Raw genomic sequence first — 22,161 nt, forward strand, 5'->3', positions numbered from 1 at the left:
AAACCGAGCTCAATATGGCTGCTTTTTCAATATTTTGGTGTGTTGAATTCCACGCTTCTAATATATAGTTGATTGCCAAAGGGATTTATGTGTTTTTGCCTGGATATTTTTCCCTTCTACGTGATCTACAAGTTATGAATCTTTTCTTTATTAATAAAAGTCATTTGTTTAATACTATTACATGGAACAATTAATTTGAGTCAAAACATATTGGATAAAATCATAAAGAGCCATTGGTTAATATCAATGGCTACAACCAAGTTGCGAATTTTTTTTAGAAACCGTGCTTTGCACAGGTCTAAATACTAGTATCTTATAATAGTGGATGATTCTTGAAAATTTATTTATAGGTACTACGATAATGCCCTGTTTGGATGGAGGGTAGAGAGGGGGAGGGGAAGAGAAATGCGGCTTTCACCTTGTTTGGGAGTTTTTTTAATGAGGGTAGAGAGGAGGAAGGAAGGGGAACGGAGGGTAAAATTGCTTGGTTTTCTTTCCCCCCGATTTGGGCGGTAGAGGAGGGTAAAGGAGGGTAAAAGGGTGTAATGACATTCTTACCCCCATCAAAACAAATAAAAGGGCTGATGTGTTATTAGTATAAAGTCATTTATGTAAATTTACATATATTTACTTCCTTTCACCTTCATTCACCTTACTCAACTCCCAAACAACATATTATAATTCTCTTACCTTCCCTTCCCGTTGTTTACCTTTCCTTCCCTTCCCGTTGTTTACCTTTCCTTCCCTTCCTTTCCCTTCACTCAGTTTCCCTTAACTTCCCTTCACCCCCTACAAATCCAAACAGGCCCTAAGGGTCTGTTTGGATTTGTAGGGGGTGAAGGGAAGTTAAGGGAAATTGAGAGAAGGGAAGGGAAGGGAGTTCCCTTCCCCTTGGTTACACCCCAATTTGGGGGTAACAAATTTTATGCTATTAGGGGGTGAACCAAGGGGAACTAGGGTGAATTAACTTCACCTCCTAAATGTTCCCAAACAAGATGAATGGAAGTGAATGGTTCCCCTAACTTCTCTTCACCCTCATTCCCCTCAATCCAAACAAGCCCTTGTGCCTGTTTGGATTTGTAGGGGGTGAAGGGAAGTTAAGGGAAACTGAGTGAAGGGAAGGGAAGGGAAGGAAGTTCTCTTCCCCTTGGTTACACCCCAATTTGGGGGGTAACAATTTTTATACTATTAGGGGGTGAACCAAGGGGAACTAGGGTGAATTAACTTCACCTCCTAAGTATTCCCAAACAAGGTGAATGGAGGTGAATGATTCCCCTAACTTCCATTCACCTTCATTCCCCTCAATCCAAACAAGCCCTTAGGGCCTGTTTGGATTTGTAGGGGGTGAAGGGAAGTTAAGGGAAACTGAGAGAAGGGAAGGGAAGGGAGTTCCCTTCCCCTTGGTTACACCCCAATTTGGGGGGTAACAAATTTTATACTATTAGGGGGTGAACCAAGGAAAACTAGGGTGAATTAACTTCACCTCCTAAGTGATCCCAAACAAGATGAATGGAGGTGAATGGTTCCCCTAACTTCCCTTCACCCTCATTCTCCTCAATCCAAACAAGCCCTTAGTAAACTCCCAAACACACCCTAAGTAAAACTGTTCCGGCGTGGGAAAATTCGCAAAGCTCTCTGCCGCTTCTCTCCATCAAAATGGCGACGGCGGCTACTTCCCATCTTCCCCAAATCTCCCCGCCCTTCAACAAAAATTGCAAAAGCGCCACCCATTTCACCTTCTCCAGCATAAAATGCTCCGCCTCCAAAACCCTAACCCCTACACCAAGACCGTAGGCCATAGATCCTCCCCGTCGTCGAAACGCCTAACCGCCTTCGCTCGCCGCCACCGTCGCCAACACTCGCCCCGGTTCGATTTCCTCGGGTGCGCCGTAACACCCTCGCGACACCGTCACCATCTCCGTGGACCCGGGGTCGAGCCTGGAACGATCTCGATCTCATCCATCACCGGCGCTCCGAAGCTCACCAAAACCCTAATTTCAACTGCGCGGGATCGCCGCCATCGCTGCGATGAGGATGCTTAAGGTTAGATCTGTCGCCTCTCGCTCTCTCTTCACAAAGGGCTACCCTGTGTCCGGCCTCGCGCTCCTCCGCCGCCTCGGCTGCCGCTGCTGTAGCCGCGGTCAATGCTATTTTTGGCAACCCTCTCGATCCTTTGGATCTTATTCTCGCTGGGTTGGAATCAGAGAAGAGAGTTAGTGGATATCATGCGGACAACATTGCTCCGGCGATCCTTGGAGGTTTTGTGCTGGTTCGAAATTATAATCCGTTTGAGATCATGCCGTTGGTGTTTCCCGGTGATAAAGATCTGTTCTTTGTGCTTGTAAGCCCCGAATTCGAGGCGCCAACTAAAAAGATGAGGGAGGTTCTACCGGGTGAGATTGGGATGAAAGACCACATTTTTAATTCGAGCCAGGCTGCAGCACTGTGGCGGCTTGTGGTGGGAGGAGATGTTAGGGTATGGGGAGTCAATGGTGAGTGATAGGCATAGTGGAGCCGCGACGGGCTGGGCTTATACCGGGGATGGAGATGGTGAAGAGGGCGCGTTGAGGCGGGGGCATATGGGTGGCACGATCAGCGGGCGGGGCCCACGGCGGTGGGGTGATTGATGAGGAGGAGAAGGGGAGGGAGATTGGGAACAGGATGGTGGAGGCTTTCTTGGAGGGGGAGGGTTGAAGGCGAGGGCAACAGTTGCGAGGTTGGATCGAGTTGGGGCGAGGGTTGTTAGTGACGATTGAGAAGGTAAATATCATCATGTTTATACTTTTGATCATCTTAAGGATTTATTTTTTCAGATTCTAGAATATATGCTTAATTTTTGAACGAAGGGAAATGTTTGGGTGTTGAAGACATGCAATTGTGTATAAAGCTTGAGTCTAACTTTCACCAGGAAACACATATTTATTAATAGATAGACAGACATAAACACACTATTTCTCATGTATTAGTCATACTTCACCCATCAATAGAAGTTTAAAGCAGTTGTTTACATCCATTTTTGGATGAGCCACATATTAGATACAGTCAGTCATCTATAAATTCTTAGTCAGCCATGCAACTTATATCTATCAATTGCTGTATGTGAGCTCTTGAGCGCCATCTTGCTTATTTTTAGCCTCAAAAAGATAAATAAATACTAATAATAAATTAATTATAATACATTAAAATGAAATTATTACAACAATAACATTCTTATAAGCAATGTTACAGAAGGTCTTAGGCAGACTAGGCGTTTGAGCCAGTGCCTAGCACCTAGATGTATGCCTAGGCGGCACCCAGACGTTTGGCTATTTTTTAAATTATTTAATTATAATAATTGATAAAAGTATGTATTACATTCATATAAATTTGCAAAAAAAAAAAGCAATCTTAGATCCACAATAACCCATGCCTATTAAATGCTAAATAGCTAAAGTAATAACTAGCAAGGTTATAGAAAGTGCTAGGAGACCTAGTCATTGGACCCGTCGTCTAGAGTCTTGGAGGTTTTTTTATTATAATAATTGATAGTAAATATTAATGTTATAGAAAGCTTAGGTGCCGACATTGTATCTTAGCGGATTTATTTCTTCATTTAAGTGGTGGCCGAAGAGGCTTTGCTAAAGGTCGGAGGAGGTAGTGGAGGTGTTCATATTTAGAGGTTAAAGGAGTTTGTAGGAGGTTGGAGGACGTGGAAGCTGCAACACAGAAAATCATGATCAATGCGTAAAGGGTGTAGTCCACGTAAGCAGACAATGCTCCTCTAAACATTCTCAAAATCTAGGTGGGTAGCCTAGATACCGCTTGGGCGCTAGGTGCTCGTTAGGCGGCGTAGGTACTGCTTATGCCTAGGCTACGCTTAGGCGGACTAGGCGGAGGCTTTATAAAACAGTGCTTGCAAGTTTCTGTAGTAGAAGTGCTGAAAAATCCTTGTATTAGTTTCATTTCCATTCCATGAGAAAATTTAATGCATTTTTTCCTCTACAAAAACATCTTGTCAGAGTGAACTTGGTACTTGATACAAAATCATTGAGCATAATAGTCGATGTGCATAAAATATAACCTTATAGCTAAGAATATGCATGCAGTCAAGGTATACCACTTGGAGTAAGGCTTTGTTTTGAAAGGAGCATGCTTTTCTCTGCACGTTTATTTGATGGCTACAGTTTTCTCAGCTATTGTGTTTTACTGATTGCGGGTGTTTCTCATGAGTTTTTATCTAATCTCATAAATCCTTCTTTTATAGAAAAAGCGATGATGTTGATAATCTTAATCCCTGTCTAAAGTTAAAAACTTAAAACAGACACAACATCAAGTAGTTTACTTGACATCCATGCTAAAATTCACGGTTTAATTTTCTGAACCATCAGTGATCTGTCTATTGCAAGTCTCGGTTATGTTTAGCCTTTTTAAAAAAAAAACAGAAACCAAAACAAAACCAGAAACAAAAACAAAAAACAAAAGCAATTTTTTTTAAATAATCACTACAATCTCATTCTTCCATGTTTCTGTGTTAGGAGTCCAGCAAAATCCTTGCATTAATGTCATTTCTATTGCATGAAACATTTTAATGCATTTTTTCTCTTCAAAAATGTCTTGTTAGAGTGAACTTGGTACTTGATATGAAATCATTGACCATAATAGTCGATGCTCGTACACTATAACCTTATAGATAAGAATACATGGCCAGTCAAGGAAGACCACTTAGAGCTGAGACTTTGTAAAGGAACATGCTTTTCTCTACACGTTTATTTGATGGCTAAGTTTACTCAGCTTTTGTGTGTTACTAATTGAGGGTGTTTGTCATGAACTTCTATACAATCTCATAAATCCTCCTTTTATAGGAAAGGCGATGATGTTGATTAATCTTTATCCCTGTCTAACCCGTCTAATGTTAAAAACTTAAAATAGGCACAGCATTGAGTAGTTTAATTTCCTGAACCGAGTTTTCTGTTCATTGCAGGTGTCAAGTAATGTGTCTGCAATCTCCAAGTAGATGGATGTGAATCGTGATTGTTGTGATTAGACAAGAAGCTGTATTATCATTATATGGTTGAGAACCACTCTCACGATCTCGTGCAGTGTACTTCTTTTCTGCATACAAGCGGCTTGGAGATGCTAAATGGTGCAGGTTGTGGCTTGGAGATGCTAAATGGTGCAGGTTGTTGCTGAACTTCCATTGCTGTTGCAGAAAAATAAGCGTGTAGGAATTTTGCATGTGTATCTGTTGTAGCGAGAATGTTCCTTTGGTTCACCATCGGGTTTGTATCTCAATTATTTTTTTCCGGAATAATTTTAAGTTAAGTTGGATTTCTTTAGTTGTTCTATATCATCAATTATTACCATACTCTATTTTGATGTCAAACTCATGTTCGAGACGAATTAATAAATGTTCAAGGAATCCTGATTGAATACTGAATATGAGTTTGCAGACAAGTTTGTTTAAATTATTTGACTGATTGCATGTTTTCACGAAATTTCATTATAATGTCTATCTAGGCTAATGGGAGCATTAACGAAATCAAGGGTGGGAAGCCAGGATCTCTTGAAATTCTTTGATATTTTAAATGCATGTTGTTGTATTTTAGCTATTTTTGAAGGAAACCATAAATATGTAATATATACTGAAATAAGATTTTTTTAATCATATTAGAATCAAGTTGTGATATTACCGAACTTTTAGTATATTTTTTGCCCAAGCTATAATTAATCTATTGATATCTACTGCACACTATTTGATGGGCAAGAAAGTTTCGAGTACTTTTAAATGTTTCATTTTACCTAATGCAACAATTAGAAAATGTTTGGGACCAACATCAAAGACTCGATTCCAAAGCCATCAATGAATCTAGTCGCTCTCATCTGCAACCCCATGATCAACTATACCGGAGAATACTCGGAGGACTTATAGTGATGCAAAGAGGGGGAGAAAATAGGGGAGCAAAAATACTAGTCCCCTCAACTTAAATAAAGGTCGCATGAACACAAACCATCCAACATGTGCTCTGTGTCAAGTTCGTAAGGATTATATAACACTTAAATGCCCTATAGTTTCACCAACATTGCACTTAAGTGACCCATTATTTAAAACCGAGCAAATAAATACCCCAAAGTTAAAACAATCCAGATATTGTTAACAATTCTCTATGTATGCAAGAATATCATATAACATGGGGTACTAAAGTGTAACTTTTAGAAACTTTTAAGGGTATTAAAGTAAGGCTATTTACGAACTGATGTTGTTTATATGCAATATTGGCCAACAAGGGGACAACAGCGTGCGATATTAAGTAAGTAAGAGGGCATCAAAGTGCAATATTTTAAACTTTGAGGCATTTATCTGCAACATTTAAATACGATGGGGCACTTATTCGCCCGGTTTTAAAATAGAGGTCAATTGAGCGCAGAGTTAGTGAAACTATATGGCATTTAAATGCAATTTAGCCGGTTAGAAAGTGTACATATCGACATGAGTTTTGAATTTTACTGCATTATATCTATTTGTGTCTAACTGTATAATTAATTTCTCTATTTATCGCATTCCCCAAGGACCCAAAATATGAGACCAACAGGGAGGACATGTGAGGTGCTCCCCTCCTATTGCATAATGAGCTGACCATCATTAATGATGATCATCTCATTATACAATAGGAGGGGGACACCTCACCTGTCCCTCCAATTGGTTCCATATTTTGGGTCCCTGTAGCAAAGCTCTTATCGCTGGGTCATTTGTTTGTGTTTAGCTGTTTCATTCATTAGTCTATTTACTTGCAAGGGCCAGACAAGCAGCTCAACCATATCTGCCCTCAACTTAAATGCCTAACAACCCCTTTTACAGCACACCAACCCCAGCACCACCACCCCCTACAGAAGACTTCGGTTACCTTCTTCACAAATTTTCATTCTGCAACTACTCTATATCCTTAACTTAATACACAGCCAACCGCTTCACAAGTACCCCCAAGTGAGCAAGTAAAAAAGAGTCTTCACCTTATCAAGGCAAGTTGACAAGGGAAATATTTGCTTCAACATGACAGAGTTAAGAGAGGCCGCTCAACAAATGCAACAAGACTGGATTCGAAAGTTGAAGGATATCAATATTCATTGCACCGTCACATTCTATAACAAATTGGATAATGGCTTTGCTGCTGCTGTTGTTGTCGTCGTCGTCATCCTCGTCGTCACATTCTATAACAGATGTTGGCAACCCTTACAGAGCAGAAATTTCAAAAGTACAAACAGTGATGACAAATATCTATAAGTTCACTATGAAAATCTCTAACAATATACTTGCTTCTGTAAAAACATTAGTTCAACAAATAAAGTTCCAAAACTTATTTTCAACAAAAGAGAGCTCAAGTTGCAGCTTCAACTTCATCAGATGCTACTGCTGCACCATTCGGATCATCCTCAGCTCTAAGCTGAGACGAGACATCATCGATGGCAGAGTTGAGTTGTGCGATTTTCTCCGTCAGTATCTTGCGGGTTCTCTGTTTTATTTCCCAATTAGATCATCAGTGATTGTTAGTCAAAGTTTAGACATGAAGCAGCTAAAGTACATGTGAAACTAGCAAAAAATTGTCTAGAGATAATATGTGGTTCCGTACCATGAGAAACACTTTTCCATTATTGAAAAGATTCAGTAAAACCAATAGGAAAAAGGCACCTGAGATCTTTATTCAAAATGTCTTTCTTTTGTGTCTTTTGCTCCTTTTACTGAATGCAAAATCCTAAGGCTATACTTGCATTACCCATTGCTGAATAGGAATATATGACAATTACTAAGGCAGTATACTTTATGATTGAGAGTTTACTTCGTGCATTTAGTTTAGATGAGGAGTTGACTATTTATCGTGATAGTCAAAGCTGCTACCGAGTTAAACAAAAAACCAGAAATATTATGAGAGAACGAACGTTGTTGAAAGACGTAACTCTATTCTTGTGAAGAAGGTTGCTACTGCAAATACTCCAGCTGATGTGTTGACAAAGCCTCTTCTAGTCATCAAGTTCAAGCATTGCTTGGACTTGATCAGCACGTTCCACGCTTGATGCCCTTCAGGGCATTTGGAGGATGTGGATTTTTTTTTTAAATGAGGCATTTTCTATGTATTGGACTCAAGGTACAGATTAATTGTTGGATGACTCATATAGACCAGAAATCCATTAACCCAAACACAGAAGTTATTTTTTGGTTTGACAAGGATTTGGCATAATATGCAACAGCAGATCTGTGTGGGGTTATTTGAATTGGTATTAAATTTGTTAATGAGTGCAGAGTCTTATTCTGAATAGGATCCAAAATCTGAATCCAATAAACTTTGGCACCACCATATACTTTTCACTCGATGCTAATAAACGTTCCGTCTCTTTGGTGTGTTCTTGATGTTGGCTAAAAGTGAATCCACTATCCCACTTTTGCCTCTAATTTTGGATTATCAAATATCCTATATATGATTTGGATAGCTAGAGTGAGAAAAGGTGTAGAAAGGTGTACATGATCATAATGGAAAGAGCAACACACGAAAGAAAGTATATCCACACAGTATGTGCCTAGGAAAACAAGTGTATATCTTATACAGCATAACTGAAGATATTTCTTATCTAATCTACAGAAACCCCAACTCGCTATTTTTAATATTCAAATTTATATAGTCTTCAATCAAGTAAATCAATTCTCGGTCTACTTTGGGGCATCACAAAGCATGAGCTTTCAGCAAATGTCACATTCACATTTTCTCTTCTTGCATAAATAACTCCGCAACATGAGTAACATGAAACTAACAAATTCTTTTTTTCTTTTTCTTAATGATCTGGTTATAAAAGGGAACTGTAGAAGTGCTTGAAAATAAGTACACTAGCCCCTCTAGTTTTGGAAGCAAAGGTTTTTCTCAAACTCAATATGGGCGAGTGATGAATATGCATAACAGACCTGACCAAATTTTTTTCCATTTCTTTTTCGCCAAATGCCAAGCCTTATGATTACATATGACGGATGGGGGGGTATTATGATATGAAAAAACTATGCTACAGTCTCCTATTTTTACTGAACGGAACCAATCATGTATTTAAACAGAATGGTGTAATCATCAAAAAACTTATGTTCAAAGATAATAACATTATAGTCACTGACATGGTGAAAGGCTCACCTCCAAAGCTTTTTCCTCATCATATATAAATTTCGGCAGCTTCCTCATCAAATCCTTCTTATCAGTCCCAGCCAATGCTCTAGTGATCTGAAAAGAGAGAACAAATTTCAAACAGAAGGTGATAAGTACTTGTATCATGAAGCCGTACCCGTGCCCGACACGTACCTGACATTTAACCCATACCCAAACTTCATGGACACTCCTTAGATATGTGCAAGTACTCAATTTTACGATATATGTTTTAATTTAAAATACTTTTCATACACTTGGATGCATATCCTACACTTCATGTCATATCTTGAAACTCGTTAGACATGGGGCCAGTTGTTTTAGCCTATATCCAAGTTAAAAACTATGATTTAAAAGGATGGTTTAAGCGTCCAGTTAAAAAACAAGCAGTTTCCAATTTATAATAATCAACATAATAAAAAAACTTAAAAATATGATGAAATTTAAATTCAAATAGCACAACGACAACATCAAAATATTTATCCCAAATGTTTAGGGTCGGCTGCATGAATCCTATTCTTTCATTCCATTCTATTATGGGACATCTCCTTTGTTAAGTTAAACATAATCATATTCTTCTTAATTGCTTCCAACCAAGTTCTTTTATGTCTACCTCTAGATCTCGTAGCCCCATTAACTATAATACTATCATTTTTCCTAACCGGTGCTCTAAGAGGTCTCCTTTGTACATGACCAAACTATCTTAGTCGATTGTCTCTCATTTTATTCTCAATAGGAGCAACATCTAATTTACTACGGATGCACTCATTTATTATCCTATCTTTTAGTGTATACCCACAAGACCATGGCAATATTCTCATTTCTTCTACAGTCATTTTTCATACATGTTATTTTTAAATTGCCCAACATTGACCCAAAAAGCATTGTTGGGCTTACAACCGTCCTACAGAATCTTCCCTTTAGTTTCATTAGTACTCTATGATCATATAAGACTCCCGAAGCACTCCTCCTTTTCAACCAACACAAATGATTCGGTGGACATCATTCTCAATCTCACCATCATGCCGAATGATTGATCCTAAATAGTAAAAATAATTAATTTTAGATATTTCTTAACCATCAATATTCAGTATAGGCTCTTTTTTTCTTAGTTTTACTAAAAATGCTCTCCATATATTCGTTTTTGTTCTACTAAATTCAAATAGCACATGAATTGAAAAATAATAATGACCTCATGTAAATTACTAATTTTCGATATATATATGTATATGTGTGTGTGTGTATGTGTGTGTAGCTGTGTCCTCATACCCTACATTTCACAGATTTGCCGTGTCCAATGCCCGTACCCACACTAGTATCCATACCCGTTTCCATGCAACTTTGTGCACCACAGTACATTCTCAAATGAATGTGGGACAGTATAACTTCCACCATCGAATGTGTCTGCTTTTAGAGAGAATTTACCAACCAACTCATTTAGATAGCATCAATAGGGCAGGTGGGTGGAGGTGGTAAGGGAGATTTAAAAAAGAAACCCCCTCTACCAAAAGGCAAACACATTTTAGCACATTCAATAAGAATACTCCTGTATCAGATGCAAATAGCTAATTCTAGTGCACAAGCTTGTGTTAACAGATCAAAAATATTCAGAAGCAAATGTTAGTTTCAAATGGACATAACCTATAAAATTATTACCTGAGGTGCATAAAGCCAACCAAGTGCCCCCACTATTAATCCTCCCAAGACGACTCCCCCAATGAAGATATTGGTGTTGTTTGGCCTTCTGCCATCACTGCAAAAGTTCCAAATCTTATTTGTCTGTCTGATATTAGGGTGAAATTACATGACGTACCAAAACATGAAATTGGATGCAAATAAAGAAAAAAGGGTCACAAAGAAATAAACAGAGGCAGTGTGGAACCATAGAAATGTGCTGTAATGAAAAGTTTTAATGCGCCCCTTGAGGAGATCTGCAATTAGGACGCATAACTCATTCCAAGGCATGTTTGAAATGAAATAGGAGTGCAGTCTAAAGTTTGATAGTCTTCAGTTGTGTAAAACAAAGGATGTTCCATTAACTGGAAACTAAGTACTCACATAAACATATTGTTTAGCCAATCAAAGATCCAAGCTTCATATGTTTTACAGTGTTCTTTGTTTCTTTCTACTCTTCTCACTTTATCAATTTGAGCAGAGGATGAATGAGATCCAAAGATTGAATGCGTTATGCGCACAGATATGCACAAACTTATGCCTGCATTGATGTGGATGCATAACCCTCTTTCTGAACTTGCCCACATCACAAGGCACACCCTATTCCAATATGTCAAACTATTTGCTTCTAAGATGAAAATCCTTTAACATTTTAATTTTTTTCCTATTGAAATATCAAGCTAAAAGGTCAACTCCTCTAATAGTTTTACAGCTAATGCTTCATGAATTGATTTAGAATGAAATAACTTAAATAGCAACACTATCAGGTGATGTCCGTAAATCATCTAATATATCTGATTGAGCATTGAAATTGTAGAAATAAATATTATAACTGAAGGAAGAAAATGTCGAGAAAAAAAATCAAGAACCTGAAGCTAGCTCGAACTGAAAGCCCTCTCTTGTGGTTCTCAGTGAATCTTTTCGGGTGAATTATTCGCAGCGATGACAAGTTACTTGAGCCGATAGTTACAAGAGCCTGCTGTTTTAATGGCTTCAAGGGGCAACCTTAGCCAATAAATAAAAGAAAAAAAAAAAGAAAAGACCATAAGAAGACGCAAACAAATCTCCAGAGGAAAACACCAATTATAGATGAAAATGAAAAAACTGTGGTCGAAAGAAGTTAAAATCTAGAGTAAGGAATTACAATTCACTCTATCTATCTACATATCTACAACATACTAAACTAATAAAACATCAGTCAGTGGTTGCAGAATTTGTAACAAGTGACTATTAATTAAAGATGTGGCTTATCACTTTTCTTATTAGTAATTATTATATTTCTTTACTTATGTCTCATTTCTTTTTTCCCGTGACTTCTAAAATAAATCTGCTAAATTACTAGATTGGTTTTTTTTTTTTTTTGTACATCCTCTTGTTTCGCACTAATAGAATCACGAGAGATTTCGCAGCTTTTTTCGCCAGCAGCGAAGTTCTGGGGCTAATTGCATATTTGGCCAAGGAAAAAAAAATACCAAAACCTCGCCGAAGCAAGAAAAAAAAAATACCAAACTCAAAACGGTAAGAGGGGTGTACAAAAAATACCGAAGCCAAAGTAAATCTAGAACCTTCCAACAACCAGAAATGCAAATTCGTCTCGTATAATCATCTCTTCCTTAAAAAATTCCGTTTATTGGAAATTGCTAGGTCAACAAGCAGAAGCCAAGCTAGAGCAATGAACATTTGTTGATAAATTTGATGCAGTGGGTAAAATTGAGAGAGAGATAAGTACCATAAATGGGCCGGAGCTGGAGATCGGCAGCAGAGATTAAGGAATTCGAGAGAACCACCGCCATGATGATGATTCTTCGCCCTTATTCTTTGATAATTTGAGAAATTTTCGAAGAGAAAAGGGGGGAATTTGAAGGAAAGAGGAATAGACGGGAATTTTTGTAGTTTCTGAGAGATCAACGGAAGCAGGAGCTACTACTCTTCGATAATATCGGAGGAGCTCCTTTCACTCGCTTATGGAGACCAAGAGCGGGTGTACACCCAGTGATTCTTTGAATCCTATGTGGGCCCGGAATTTATATACGAAGAATTAAAAAAAAAAGACCATTTTCAAAAAAATAATTAGTAAAAACGATCTTTTTACTAAATAATTAGTAAAATCAATCTTTTTTTTGCCTGCTCACCGATGCTGGCTAAAAAGTGACCGATTTTACAAAAATTGGTATTGAAAACGCACGGGACTACTAGTCATGTACATTTAACATTCGTTAATTACTTCCTAAGCACAACCCAGAAAACACACGGGACTAATAGTCCTGTGTATTAAACAGAAACAAGCAAGAAACTCATGCTTCTTCACGCCCTTCGAAAGCACGAAAAAATGCCGACAACCCAAAACATCACCCTTCATAGTGCAATGCAGATAACAACACCCCCAGCACCTACAAGAACTAAGTAATTCCTCTTTCAAAATGGCTCATCGTGCAGCCCTAAAGCCTCTCTGTCCCGCAAAAGCCCCGATTTGATATTTGAAAGAGGATCCTTGCCTATTAATTCCCCAAACCCAGCATTGAATTTCCCACATTGAAGGTTCTAATTGAAACTAGCCGCCTTGAATTGGAAGACTAAGATGGGGAAAGGTTTTTGGGTTGAAAAGTGTGATTTTGGGAGAGGATTCAAGAAAAGATGCTATTTTGAGAGATGGGTTTTGGGGGAATTCAGTGGAGTAAGATCTCCTATAGAGAGGGCTTAGATAAGGGATTGGGGAATTGGGTTTTGATGGGATTAGGTGGAGATAAAGCCTTTGGAAACCTGATGCAATTTGCTTTGAGGATTTGGCCATGAGAGAGCGAGTGAGGTGGTTGTTTTAACTAAGAGAATGCTTGGAACTATGTATTCTCAAGGGGAGAGGTAACACACAAGACTACTAGTTATTTAGCAAAAAGGACGTTGTTGATGTTAGTTTTCAAACAACTAATTAAGAGGGGGGTTTAGTTGTCAAGAGTCCTCTAACTCCTCCAAATGTTCAGTTCCGGAGCAAGTTGTCCTTCCCTACGCATGTAAGAACTCGTAAGAGGGCGGAGTTAGATCCTCCGGTTGTTTCTCTGACGATCAAGTGAGTATATTGCTTGAGTGGAGAAGAAAATAAACTGTAGAAGTTCTAGAGCTCATGGAGCAGGGAATTGCTTACCTTGGTGCTGAGAATAGTCCCCCTATTTATAGTAATAGTAGAGGTGCGGTTTGGTAACTTCGGCCGAGTATGGGCTAGCAGCTGAGGTAGTACTTGCTTTACAGGTGTCAGCTGCCTAGTGACGGGAGTCACTTTGATGTTTAACGTGAAGTGACAGGAGGCACGTGGTGCTGACATGGTATAATGTGTTATAAAGATCTTTAAGGACGGAGAAATGATCATTTTGACCATGCATTTAATGTGATGGCGAACAACTGTCAGCAAGGGGGCTCGAGATATGTCATTGCATTTCTACTCGCCAGGTAGAGGGCCGAGAAGTATCGCCTTTCTAGTCAACCCCAAGAGATGTCTTCCGAACAAGCGGTTGCGTAGGTCGCCTGTGGAGTCGACCTGAGGAGATCGACACGCATCACCTTTTGAGCCAGCTATGTGAGATATTGACCCTTAGAGTCGTCCGAGATGGGGACTTTTGGTTATTTCAAAGTGGTGAAATGATTTAATTAGGCAGTTAATGTGAGACACTTGTCTACTACTGAATAAAGATTATTATTCAATAATTGAAGCACTAACAATAATTTTGCTAATTATTTTTTAAAAAAGGGTCTTTTTTAAAAAATTCTCCTTTATATACACTCGTGCACCAGATTTTTTTGTGACGGGGAAAACCTTGGTCAAGTAGGGCTGGAGCAGGAGCTGGTTAATTGGCCTAAGTTTGAATGACTACTCTCTTGAGTATTAAGGCAACTTGGGCCCAGTCTTTCAGTGGCAGGGCACCTGCTCATAGACTGTTCCATCAGCAAGGACCTCCAACAGACTAAGTAAAAACTTGATTCCCCACTAAGCACCATGCTCACTAATAGAGGACAGTTGAGTGCATGAATGGGGTTTCGAACTCGGGATATTTAGCAAAAAATTTCCTACCTTTCCACCCGAGCACCCCCACTGGGGGTAAATAACTTTTACATCCAAATTCACTCTAAACAGTAGTAGCAGATTGAATAAAAAGAATCCCCATAAGATTTTAGGTGAAGTGAAGTAGCACTCTCACTCTGTAGATCTTCTCTCTCCTCTCTCTTTAATGGCAGTGTCTTTGAATTGCTTGGATTGACAAAGAGGCGGTGACTGTGACTACCTGAGTTGTTGGTGTCTCGATTTAAGAGGAAGGAATCGAGTTGAGGAGAAACCCTAGGGAACGTAATGCTATAGGTTTTGAGGTTTGCTCTTTCTCTTTTGATCTTGTTTAGGTTTCGGTTGAGAGATCTTGAATCATTTTGCTTCCGTGTTTTGATTGATTGATAGGATAGCATTTGATTGAGATTTATGTTTTGTATGTATGATTTATGATCTAGGTGATCGATCTTGAATTTCTTTGAATTTGTATTGGAAATGTTGAGTTCTTCTTGAGAAGATGTGTTGTACGTCACTAATTTTGTTATTGTTTGGTCAGGGATGCACTGACAATTGAGTTCATTGCATTCATTTACATCTTGTTTGCATGGAGATTAATGGATGGAAGTTAAAGTGAAATTTCAATTGCACCTTGCTTGGGAGTTTTTTTGAGGGGTTAGAGGATGGAATGAAATGTTAAATTTCTTTCTATTTTCCTCCCCTCCAATTTGGAGGGTAGAGGACGGAATAAAAATCAATGTAAAGTTTTACAATGTGATAAGACAATTATACCCTTATGACATTAAAATCAATGACTAATGTATACTCACATCCAATATGTAATGGTATTTATGTAATTTTTTACATATTCACTTCACTTCCCTCCTCTTTATTATAACTCTCAAACAAGGTAAAACAAATTTACTTTTGTTCACCTTACTAAACTTCAAAACAATATTTTATCTTTTCACTTTCATTCCCTACATTTTCTTTCCATTCTTTAACTTTCTGTTCCTTTCCTTAGTAAACTCCCAACCAAAGCATTAGAGCTTTTTGAGACTAGATGATTTGGGACTAGTTTAGAGAAGGGGATTTGACGAACGATAATTTCTGTCTTGAGAATTATTTGTGTTAATTCCCATATCAACTAAAGCGAGCGTTAATTCCCATTTATTTCTTATTGGAGGAGTTTCAATGGCTTTTTATAGCCTCCAAAATGAAAAGAGTCATTAGAATGAACTGGTTCACTGTGATCGGTTTGGGTTCGTTAACGGGTTATGGGTTTGGGTTTTAGAACTAAGTGTATAGCTGTCCATTCCTAATAAAGTTACACATATCGGAATATTCCATGGTATTTATAACCTCAATTTAATTTATGGACCAATATCGACATATTTGAGCAATTTAGAGGACTAATATAAACATACACAGATTTAGGAGACTAATACCAAATTACTAATGATATAAGGGGCTGGTATAAAAAATCCTTTTTTATTTTAGTATCTTGAAGTTTACATTTGTTCCAATGACATGTGAAGCCTTTAAGGGGTTGTTTGGTTCTCTTAAAAAGCCCAAAGAAATTCGTTTTTGCGCCTGACACTACCTCCACGTCGTAATTGTAGTTTTCGCTCATTTCTTTTCGTCGCTTTGGTTTGCTCGGGTTGAAGAGGGAAAACTTCGCTGAAAACGCCACCACCTCAGATTTTTTTCTTCCCCGATTTCCTTCCCCAACCGAGAGAAATCGAGGAAAACCCTAGCCGCTCTGACAACTGCCCTCTTGATTCTCTCGGTGATTTTTTCTGGGAAGCTAGGGTTACCTCCTCGCTTTTCTCCTTCCGCCAGAAATCTTCTGTGATTTCTTCGTTGCTGTCTTCGTCGTCTTCGTCTTTCACCTGGATTTCTGTCGTGGGCTTCTTCGTTACTGAAATATTATCATACAACATTTGTGGGTATTTGTTGGGGTTCATGCCTATATGCTCAGGTTTGTGAGCCTGGTTGTGTTTAGGTTCTGACCTGTTCTGTTTTGTGTAGCCTGGTTGTGTTCAGGTTCTGTCCTGTTCTATTTTGTGGATGCTGTATTGTTCAAGTTCTGCCCTGTTCTGTTTTGTGGTTCTGTTCAGGCTAACAATGATGATATTGAACAAGTTCTGAGCCCACAACCATAATTCACATATACATGTGGCTGATTTATTTGACATGGTGTCAAGACATATTTTCAAATGATTTTTTGCACATAAAGTTCATCAACATGCATAAATTATCAAGTTTGATGCGATTTGCTATGTTATATATATATTTATGGCTAATCAGGTTGTTTATATGTTTTTCATAGGTTTCATGAGAATTTTTGGCTAATTCAGGTACGTATTTCATAAATTTATGAATAATCAGATTATTATATGTCTCATTTATTTTTTTCCTTGGAAAACATGTTTCATGTGATTTTTTTCATCTCAAACAGGTATATTTCAAGTCAAATCAGGTACGCAGTTCATAGCAACTGATTTATGTTATTTCAGGTTTTGTATGATTTCATTAATACAAACAGAAATTTATAATGAATTCAGGATATTATTATTTGTTTATGTTACATTCGCATCACGCTTTTATATGATTAAGATTACCTCCCATAACAAGCACAAATAAATTTATCTATAGTGGGGGGGGGGGGGAAACTATTCTCTACCCACTTCAACACCAACCAAACACAAGAAAAATGTGAAATGTCAAATCAACAAAAATTTTCCCTTTTTTCCATGCAAACCAAAAAAAAAAAAAAAAAAAAAAATACATTGGTTTCGCACCATATTTTACGTGCGAACCAAACCAAAACAATCTATTTTTTTGAAAAAGTTTGGAAAACTCAAAACTTGAGTTTCTTTACATGGAATTGCATTTCCTTGTATCTAGGAAACTAACCAAACAGCCCCTTAGAGACAAGTTGTTGACCTAAGAGCCGCCGTTGAGTATTTAGAATCCTAGGCCGCTTCCCGTTCGAAAAAGTTTGTCCAAAAGCTGATGTAGCATGAAAAGAGGTCTAAAACGGCCACTGAACTCAAAACTGTCCAAAGGTAGCCACCAAAAGCTTTTCCCTTGATAATTTACATTCAGTCATTAACTTGTTTACTATTTTACGCACATAGTTCTACATGTTAGTTTATCAAAGTACGTGCTAATAATAACGAGCAAACTTCCTCTCCCCCGCCCCCCACTCCATGTCGCAGCATAGTGTGAAAAAATAAAATAAAATTGGTTTACATCCTATACATTATCAACTTAGAACAAAAATATATAGCAAATAACAACAAAATGCAATTACTTGGACACTATGCTAAATTGTTATAATAAACTGAGTAAAAAAAATTTGGTTGGGTTGGAAGTGAATGAGCTTAAAATAAGTGAGAGCAAAACTTTGAGTTAATAGGCCAAAAAAACATTTTCGGAGGCGGGGCTTGTTTAAGAGTAAGTGGGGATAAACTTTAGATTTTATACCAAACAAATGGTTTAGGCATTTGATTCAAAATTATTGTGTATTAAACAACTTAGATAAATATAGAAAGTTACAGCTAATAGAGTAACTTACACCATATACTAAACTACTAACATACAAAGTATGTTTTACATTAGTCAGGAGGAGTAATATAAAATTGAGAGTAGCATTGGAAGTGTGTGGGTCTAAAATAAATGGAGGCAATACTTTGGGTTTATAGTTCAAAAGCCTTTATCAAATTGAGTGGATTTGATTATAGACGCAATAAAAAAATAGACGCAATAAAAAAATAGCTTGCAATTTACAATGCATATGAAACCGATAAATTGTAAAATAGGTTTAAAACTAATTCATTATAGTGTTTTGGATCTAATACTGATTTTGAAAGTGAATAAATTTTAAAATGAATGGAGGAAAATCTTTAGGTTTATACCGAAACAAACCTTAATATTATACATTATATTATTATTATATTATGTTAGTGTTATGCTCGTGTCCTCAGAGCGAGTCTGCTTTTCTTTTTCTTTTTTTTGACTAAAATCAAAGTGAGAGCTAAAGTTGAGGGAATAAAATAATTTGGGGGATTAATTTATAATTATTACGATCTGGGGAAATTTTAAAAATTGTACAATTCAAGGGCTATATATTAAAAAAACCCAAAGTTAAAATATGGGTAAATGTTGTTAAGCTCCCAATAAGTTTAGATGTTTGGAACTAAATATCCAATATCTTTAAAATTCTAACTAAACCCCCTAATAACTTGACAGAAAACCCTCAAAATTAACACCATTAGTTCATGTGTAATCAAATAACTGAATTGTTAGAATATTCAAATATTTAGTTAAAAAGATGCATTGTATATGTAAGCACTTGGTTGGAAGTTGTTATAAAAAATCACACATAATATATTATGAATTGTTAGAATACAAATTAACTAGATTTAAAAATAAATTTAGTTATTTTTTTTGAAAGTTTTTCCACAACTCCCTCTTTTAAAGGGAGTATGATTTGTTTTAAGGGGCTGTTTGGTTCGTTTCCTAGATATAGGGAAATGTAATTCCATGTAAAGAAACACAAGTTTTTAGTTTTCCAAACTTTTCCAAGAAACAGATTGTTTTGGTTTGGTTCGCATAAAAAAATGATGGGAAACCAATGTATTTACTTTTCTTGTGTTTGGTTTGCATGAGAAAAAAAGGGAAAAGTTGGTTTTGAAGTGTGTATGGAAAAGTGTTTAGAGTCACCAAGGTAAGATTACCCCACACTATAGACAAAAATTATTTGTGCTAGTTATGGGATGTAATCTTAATCATATAAAAGTACGAATATATCATAAATAAATAATAATATCCCGAATGAATTATAAATTTCTGTTTGTATTAATGAAATCATACGAAACCTGAAATCATATGAACACAAACATTGAACAATCATCATAGCCTAAATTGAACACCCACAAACAGTTATCATTGAACACAAACATTGAAAAATTGACAATCATCATAGCCTAAATTGAACACCCACAAATAGTATCATAATCAACAAATGGTGCAGAAAATCTGAACACACATAGAACTCCAAGTGACTGAACACAAACATAGCACAAACTAGAGCATTGGTAAAACTGGTCATGAACAAACATGAGCTCAAATAGAAGTTGAACAACAGAGCATCCACAAAACATGAGCTCAAATAGAACTTGAGCAAAAGAGAAGATGTCATGTGTGCACAAAACATAGCACAAACAAGTGCTCACAAAACTGGTGTGCACAAACATGAGCTCAAAGAGAAGTTGAACAACAGAACATGTAACCAGGAAACACCCACCAACCTGAACAAATAGAAGTTGTCACAAACCTGAACACAACAACCACCAACAATCCCGAGCACACATTGTGTTTAGCTTAGGGCTCAGAACTTGGTCAATATCATCATTGTTAGCCATCCAATGCAATATCAATAGATATTGCAGGTTGCTAATCTTAGAAAAATTGACAATCATCATAGCCTAAAAATAAAAAAGTCACCAACGAAAACCAAATACCTAAATACCCCAGAGTCAATGTAGAACTAGATCGGGAACTGCCATTGATCACTGCATTTGGATTTCTAATGACAGGACCTCCTAGAAGTAATGCACCTGGTTGTAGCACTGCAGACAAGTTATATGGTTTGCCCAAAGAGCCAGCAGTCTGACAAAAAGGGTTGAGCTTCAACAGTTGTTGCTGGAAATGTATTAGACGAGCAATGTAGCAATGTGTGGCACAGTGATTTGGTAGCATGACAAGAGGTGCCTGTAAAACACAGAGAAGACTAGCTAAAGTAGAGTAATGATTAATGAAATTTATGAGCAATACATAAAACAAGTTTCAAATCTGGGTTTGAAAAGTTTTCAAGAGCACGACTTTAATAATTATTGCAGAGATGTAGACATGTTCAAGCAACGTGTCAATAAAATATCCCAGAAGTTCAAGTGTCCATAGTACACTTTTATTCAATGCGCACTTCCTAATATCAGTCTAAATGGATTTTAAGATCTAAGTAACCCAATAAAATCATATGTTTCACAGTTCATTGACTCAGAAAGGTAAAGAAACTTTTAGGAAATATGGACAGTTATCCTAACGCATTATTTTTGCATTTTCCCGTAGATGTGATTTTCCCAGTGGTTTGTCGACAATGGAAGTGTTCACTAAAAATAGTTGTGCTACTTCGTAGCTGTTCATTATATTGAGATTCACTGCTTATGTATGAAAATAGGAGAACTATATGTATATATTTTTTCTGCTATTCATAAATATAAAGAATTGGGAAGCATGCTATTATCTTAAAAGTGAATTCATCTCTAAACCTTAATCCACATGGGTATAGGGGCCAATAAAAGTTTTCAAATGTACAATATAAGCAAGTATTAATGGGTTACTGGAGAGTCTAGTGTAACTAGCTCCAAGTTTTTGAGCAAACAAGGAGTACATAATCAAGCCAATGGCGCCTCTGATACATAATATTCAAATCTTTTTGTCTATGGGAACACAATATGTCTTAAAGAATATTTAAAAATAAAGTATTTCTGTAAAGACAGTCAAACAAAATGCAGGTGAATATAAAACGTTTAACCTAAGTTTATAGTTATATTGACAATGATGAACCATCACCTGACTGAATAGGCTTAAATGTTTGTCAGGCTAAGCTGCAATAACCGCCAAACTCAAAATCTATCCATCTTTCTTAAAACAATGAATTGTCAGTAAAATAAATTCAGGGCAGTTTCAAACATTTTCTCAAGGAGTTTGTTTTCAAATTAATTACAAATTTTGTTCATACCCATATGGTCGAATAGCATCAAGCGAACATGGAAGTGGTATTGAGAATGGGGTAGATATTGCAGCGATGTTGTTGTTTATTAAACCTAAAAGATTGTGTGTGAATGTCAAAAGCTCCTGTTCAAACTCATGAAAATAGATGATACTAAATATCAATCGCCTCTCCTTACCAGCTCTTCCTGATGGAAGTAAAATATCTTTCACTTATTTTTGAGAGTGTTTCTTTGCACCCATTTTGGCATTGTCGTGATCTTGACATGATCCACTTTTCCCTTTAATCAGGGGTTGGTTTTCCATGCCTTCCTTAGTCACTTCTTGATCTTGACATGATCCACTTTTCCCTTTAATCAGGGGTTGGTTTTCCATGCCTTCCTTAGTCACTTCTTTCTAATGAAATTCATGTAGCACACATGTATTCTGATTTGATTTTGAATCCTCTATCTCTAGCTCACAAGAAAGCCTAGAAGCGCCTCTTTACAAATATTTTCACCATTGCTA

The 22,161-nt window shown here is 37.2% G+C and overlaps 2 protein-coding genes across 2 annotated transcripts; one reads left to right on the forward strand and one right to left on the reverse strand.

Annotated features, from left to right (window-relative positions):
* Nucleotides 1,553-5,416, forward strand: LOC109820819 (homoserine kinase). The gene is given in 10 exon segments (XM_020387015.1): nt 1,553-1,987; nt 1,989-2,053; nt 2,056-2,088; nt 2,091-2,478; nt 2,480-2,501; nt 2,503-2,561; nt 2,563-2,615; nt 2,618-2,677; nt 2,680-2,760; nt 4,961-5,416. Coding segments are annotated over 9 exon segments (993 nt in total). The 5' UTR covers nt 1,553-1,751; the 3' UTR covers nt 2,757-2,760; nt 4,961-5,416.
* LOC109820829 lies at nt 7,051-12,783 on the reverse strand. The gene is made up of 5 exons (XM_020387024.1): nt 12,556-12,783; nt 11,696-11,831; nt 10,809-10,905; nt 9,144-9,230; nt 7,051-7,487 (listed from the first exon to the last, which is right to left on the reverse strand). The coding sequence occupies exons 1-5, from the start codon at nt 12,617-12,619 to the stop codon at nt 7,353-7,355; spliced, it is 519 nt and encodes a 172-aa protein (XP_020242613.1). The 5' UTR covers nt 12,620-12,783; the 3' UTR covers nt 7,051-7,352.

This window comes from Asparagus officinalis, chromosome 1 (assembly GCF_001876935.1).
Source record: "Asparagus officinalis chromosome 1, Aspof.V1, whole genome shotgun sequence".
NCBI classification, from domain to species: domain Eukaryota; kingdom Viridiplantae; phylum Streptophyta; class Magnoliopsida; order Asparagales; family Asparagaceae; genus Asparagus; species Asparagus officinalis.

What these genes read in the sequence shown, in the direction of transcription:
- LOC109820829 (XM_020387024.1), bottom strand. Translation starts at nt 12,619, where the DNA reads ATGGCGGTGGTTCTCTCGAATTCCTTAATCTCTGCTGCCGATCTCCAG. An exon ending in TCAGTTCGAGCTAGCTTCAG is followed by an intron (nt 10,906 to 11,695) that starts GTTCTTGATTTT and finishes GAACTTTTGCAG; the next exon opens with TGATGGCAGAAGGCCAAACA. An exon ending in GTTGGCTTTATGCACCTCAG is followed by an intron (nt 9,231 to 10,808) that starts GTAATAATTTTA and finishes CTCTCTTTTCAG; the next exon opens with ATCACTAGAGCATTGGCTGG.